Here is a 5,525-nt window from a genome sequence, read left to right as displayed (position 1 = left end):
ACAACAAAGGGTCCTAACAGTTGTATTTTTCAACTCCCTGTGACAAATAACAAACAGTCCCATACATTCACATTCACAATCTAGGTTTAGAGATGGGAAGGGAAATTTGGTCAGAACAATCCACCATCGACACGTAACGTAAATGTCTAAACCAACAATTTAGACAACCTAGATTCCTACTGACATTAACAATCCTACTACCATTATTGACTGATACATACCGCCTTATTATAACAAACAAGTGCAAACAAAAAATTATGACTGAACCATTCTAACGTATTCCCAAAAAAAATGTACGAATCAGAAACCGTATTGACAGTGCTACCTAAAACATCCAAAATCATGATAATAACAAAATTTGTTTAATGTCAAATGTACCGTGCTATTCAAAAACTAACTAAATGTGCATTTAGACCACAAAAAAAAAAAAAAAAACACGATGCACCCATTTGGCACCATTGGAAGATTGTTCCGATTGTCAATTGTCATCAACAAATGACCTTATTGGGTTGTTCACAAATGACTTCACCATCCCGGCTTGCATCATCTTGCAACTCTTCCGTCCCATTGACTTGTCCACAACATGGTGACGCACGAGTTGCTTCATAATGAAGCATGCTATAATTTCACAATCAGCCCTGTTAAGAAAATTATAGACATTAGTAAATACATTAAAACGAACCACATGCAATGTATGGAAACATTAATAGCATTCATTGCAAATAAACATAATTCACACTTACGAGTCTGCTTTTTGTTGCAGACAATAATCAACCACTAAAAGTTCCTTCACCAAATCTTGTGTTTCAACTGTGCCAACCTTCAGTCTATGCCTTATGTAATCCTCAAAGTATCCCTTCTACATTATTGTCAAATTTATATTACCAAGTAATTAGTATTGTTGTCAAATGTAAATTATGAAGGCTAGTGAAATTAACTAATTCACGTTTACCAACCAATAACCATGCTTCCCAGTAATGTTTGTCTTCTCTCCTACGTCTTGGTTTCAATGAGTTGTAATGCATCCAAAATCCCTCCTTGGTGTCATAAACCATTAGTGTCCAATGGTTATCTAAGTGGATTGGGAATTGAATATATCTGACTTTGAGGGCATCAGGGGCATAGATCGCCAAGTATCTGTCACGTACATCTTCATCCACATCTCTAATCGTAGGCTGCACGCATTCGATTTTGTTTTAGTTACCACAAACGTAAAATGTTTAACAACAATTTACCAAACATCACATCTTACCACACAAAGTGCTAAAAATATATGATTTCTCCTCATCCATGGATCTAGATGACATGATTTGCTGCTCATACATCAGCATTTCTGCGTACGCATCAATTACCTATGTGCACAAGTAAAACATCTATGACTTTACTTGATGCATATACATTTATGTTATTAAACCGCGCTCGCAAGTTCACAATCTTCAGACGTTGCATGAATAATTATGTATACCATACTTACATTGCCTTGTAACGTCAGTCCCTTAATGAGTGCTCGTATGTCATTGAAACACACATAATTGGAACCATTCTGCCTAGCCCAGACTTGCACACTAACAATTCAACAAGACATTGTTCAACACTAAATTCATGTACAATTGCAAATTGGTAAAAGTAAGTTTGGAAACGTACCTATCCCCGTCTTTCTCATAAGCTTCTTTAAGCTTGTCTTTCTCTTGTGTTGATAACAACTTCCAAATTGGTCAACGATTAGTCAAGTCAAACCGAGAAAATTTTCTCTTCGACTTTGCAAGGTTATCAACCTCTATAATATCATCGTGCATGATCTGCTTATCAGCACACTTATCCACCTCGACCACACCACCCTCGGGTGGTTTCTTCAACTTCTCCAAAACCAAAGGGTAATCATGCTCTGGTAGTTTGTGCTCCTTCCTGTTTTTATTTTTAATGTTTCTCACAATCGATATCTATGGTAATATTCAATTTCCTATATATGGTTTTACCATTATTTATGATATTAACAACTAATATTGAGAGTAAATGTGTTAACAAACTTCCCACAGGACTTATGGGAACGTAAATTTTTTACTAGGACCATATGTAACATAAATCTCCCTAACAGGATTTATAAATAATTTTCCCATAATTATATCAATCTTTCTCAAAATTCTAATTTATAAATTATTTAGGTTATTTTTATCAATAATGTAACACCCCGAAAATTTGGCAGGATATATCTATTTATGCAACAAAATTCACTTGATAGACAAACACATATATATAGCTAACTAATCCATACACCCATTTCCATTAAATCCCAAATGCCAATTACATGTTGTTCACATCTCAATGCCCCAGTTCCAATCCCAAATATGCATTTTACAACAAGTATGAAATGGAAGCCAAACAGATAACAAGCGCCCTACAGGCTTACAAATTTATCCAAGAACATTCTTGGTTACACAAAATGGAGTTTCAATTCAACACAAATTCAGCCCTGGGCTTACATTCAACAAATAATAATAAAATAAAAATGAAGCCTTGGCTCTGAGTCCTTCTAAGTCACTGCCTTGGCGGAGGCATAGCATCTGTACCTGAAATGGTTTCCCTTATATGGTAAGCCATAACCCAATAGAGATATACTACACAACATATGAATAATGACAAGACTAAAGAGGAGTATGCTCATGCTATACTCATGATAAAACAGTTTATCTCTCTTTTTATAAAGCATGCAATGCTGAGATGCAACAACAAATATAAAACCATTTCTATTTTAAACCATATCTGTTACATGAATACGGGCCCTGTGAATCTCTAGGTGAGTGTTTGCAAGTAGGCCCTAATGCACTACCACTGTCATTTTTACCAGTAAATTGGAAGGCTCGACACCTAACTGCGCGGTTCCACACCCCCTACCTAGATTCACCAAGTATTCATCTTTTCGCAAATAGATACATTTCCAAACATTTCTCAAAAACAGATACATTTCCAATGAAATGAATGTAATGCAATGTCCAATGCAACAAATGAGAAATGTGATTCGATTTACCTAAGTCTCATGCATTTCTATTACAATCATGGCTATCTTCCACCGATAGCCCAAAACAGATATTTCTAAACAGATATTTAGACAATTAAATTCCAAAAATTTTGATAAATACAATCTATTCCACATCTCATAAAATATGAACACTACACTAGTTTTCATATCACAATCACATCTGGTAACCTCTCAAGGTCCATTTCTAACCGTATCGGTTTTATTCCAACAGATACATTAAGCAAAATAATACCGTTAATGCTCAAGAAAATATTATTTTCTTTCCAAACTCATTCTCCAAGCATTATTCAACTATGACATCTTATTTTGATCAAAAGCTCCCAAAATTATATAATTCCTTTGTTTTCTTTAAAAATGCTCTTTTGGTCACAAACCGGTAAAAATTTCAAAACTAATCGAGTCGAAGTCCATTTTTTTTTTCAAATTTAAAACATAGTTCTTTCATAACCTTACAAACATATTCCAAGTTTACACTTTCGCAATTTGAACATTAACTCTTTATTTTTCTCAAAATTTCTCTTTTAAGCAAATAAATCACAAATTTTTCAAAAATTATAATTAAATTATATACAATTCTAAACTCCATATAATCAAGTAAAAGTGCATAAAAAAGTGTAAGAAAAATCTCTACCTCAAGCCAAGAAGCTTTCAAAATTTTCAGCAACAGAAATTAAATTTTTTTAAAGCCAAACGATACATTTTCCGCCCTCTACGTTTTGATCTAAATCACTTCAATTTACGACCCCAGCAGAACCTTATAATAGCTCCATTGAGTCTGATCACCAACTTTGTAAGAAAGAGGATTGTCACGGCAAAATGCTAGTTTTGCAGTGCACATATAGTGTTCCCATAACTGGACCCGCAGAAGTGGATAGGTAGCAGGCATATGAATTTAACAGTTTCTCCTCAGGAACAGTCTCAAATGTTTGTCGAAAGACCTTCTCATACCCACCTTCTGCAAGAACTTTTGTTCCTTGAGCAATTCTTCCAACAGCAGCATCAGCAAAACTGGGACCCATTTTCAAGTGCTGCTACATATTCCCAGCAAGATCCTCAGCCATCTTGGTCGCCTCAGATGCTTTCTTTCCCCATTTCCCAAGCACGTCCTTCACTGAATCCATCGTATTCTTCATGGAAGAGTCAGGGACCGAAGAGGGAGTTAAGTAAGGGTTGGACTCGGGAGGCATGGTGGTGGCAGAGTTGCCGGAGGTGGTCCAATCATGGGCCGGGGAAGCGACATCGTTAGGGTCCAACTTGGGGTAGGGAGCGTACTCGGAGGAGTGAGAAGGCTGTGTGTTGGGTTTGGTTCGATCACCTTGATTCTGATTCTGATTCATGGTGGGTAGTTTTGGTCGTTTATTTGGATCGAAAATCAGATATATATATATATATATAAAGATAAAAATTTCCAGATGGATTGAATGCAACAGATACCGACACGTGTTCTCGCCAGCTCAAGCATTGTGATGCAGAGGCAAAAGAAAAAGCAATGGAATCTACAATGGATTTGCAGGAAATCCATGGAGTCAAAGGAGGAATGCTCTGTTTCAATGGTGAAGGAATTAGAGAAGATAATGGTTTGACTGTGGTTGCCAAAAAAAATGCATCATCTACATGTTGCTTTTCTGTGCCACTAACTCAACGTCATGATGTTCAGCAATTGTTAAAAGCATCAGCTAAAGTGTAAGTGGTGGGTCCTATTTTATTCCTTCCTCTAAAAATTTTCCAATTGCCTTGCAAGTAAATAATATCTACTCATCATTCTCACGTAGTGTTCCAGAGAAGGCCTGCTAATTTAATTTTTTTTTTTTTTTTTTGGGTCATTACAAATAAATCATTAGATATATGAATAAAAAAAAAAATGACATTGTCATATTTTTTTATATTAAAATGTATAATTATCTTTGTTTATTTTAATATCTAATCATCATCTACATTAGTTTCAGTCAATTTAACCTTACTAAAAATGAGGTCATTGTACTTATATCAAAAGTATATGCTGCTGTATTTTTTTTTTTAAAATCTCAAGGGAGATAAATGTAATTTACTCAAACTAAAATTAAAACCATATTTGTTTAGACAACAAGGGAGTAAATATGATTAATTACACCAAGGCCCTTCAATTATTAAAAAAGATATCAATTTACATCTTTATGTATGAACCCGTACATATTGATCATTTCAATTATAAAAATATATCACCTTCACCCTTTCAAGACCATCTCCAAAAATGGTATATATGTATGATTTTCACATTTTAGTGGATCAATACGTACGATTCACAAATAAGAGAGTAAAGCGATATTCAATAATAGTTTAAAGGTCTTGATGCAATTAACCTAAATAAATAATAATACTGATATATAAATATAGGATAAATACCCTTATATTTTATAAAATATGAATTTTGTGTCACCATAATAATTCAAATTTTAATTTTGTCAATTTTTTCTTCAATTTTAGTCAAACTTATCCAATTTCTAATGAT

General features: G+C 34.3%; 1 protein-coding gene and 1 pseudogene across 3 annotated transcripts; both read right to left on the bottom strand.

The window, feature by feature from the left end:
* Nucleotides 1-329: 329 nt before the first annotated feature.
* Nucleotides 330-1,190, bottom strand: LOC145806413 (uncharacterized). Of its 2 annotated transcripts, none has more exons than XM_082903284.1 (3): nucleotides 957-1,190; nucleotides 744-859; nucleotides 330-638 (listed from the first exon to the last, which is right to left on the bottom strand). In XM_082903284.1, the coding sequence occupies exons 1-3, from the start codon at nucleotides 1,053-1,055 to the stop codon at nucleotides 479-481; spliced, it is 375 nt and encodes a 124-aa protein (XP_082759410.1). In that variant the 5' UTR covers nucleotides 1,056-1,190; the 3' UTR covers nucleotides 330-478. The 2 variants fall into 2 exon arrangements, with proteins under 2 accessions (XP_082759410.1, XP_082759411.1); XM_082903285.1 differs by having other exon boundaries at nucleotides 342-618.
* Nucleotides 1,191-2,350: 1,160 nt separating this feature from the next.
* Nucleotides 2,351-4,519, bottom strand: LOC114313721 (GEM-like protein 1 pseudogene; annotated as a pseudogene). The gene is made up of 2 exons (XR_014349500.1): nucleotides 3,669-4,519; nucleotides 2,351-2,567 (listed from the first exon to the last, which is right to left on the bottom strand). The product of XR_014349500.1 is annotated as a GEM-like protein 1 pseudogene (transcript).
* Nucleotides 4,520-5,525: the final 1,006 nt, after the last annotated feature.

Source organism: Camellia sinensis, chromosome 13 (assembly GCF_055761805.1).
Source record: "Camellia sinensis isolate YWXY chromosome 13, ASM5576180v1, whole genome shotgun sequence".
Taxonomy (NCBI): domain Eukaryota; kingdom Viridiplantae; phylum Streptophyta; class Magnoliopsida; order Ericales; family Theaceae; genus Camellia; species Camellia sinensis.
This window is presented reverse-complemented; position numbering and strand designations above follow the sequence as displayed.

What these genes read in the sequence shown, in the direction of transcription:
- LOC145806413 (XM_082903284.1), bottom strand. Translation starts at nt 1,055, where the DNA reads ATGGTTTATGACACCAAGGAGGGATTTTGGATGCATTACAACTCATTG. An exon ending in ACTGGGAAGCATGGTTATTG is followed by an intron (nt 860 to 956) that starts GTTGGTAAACGT and finishes ACAATAATGTAG; the next exon opens with AAGGGATACTTTGAGGATTA. An exon ending in CTGCAACAAAAAGCAGACTC is followed by an intron (nt 639 to 743) that starts GTAAGTGTGAAT and finishes TTTTCTTAACAG; the next exon opens with GGCTGATTGTGAAATTATAG.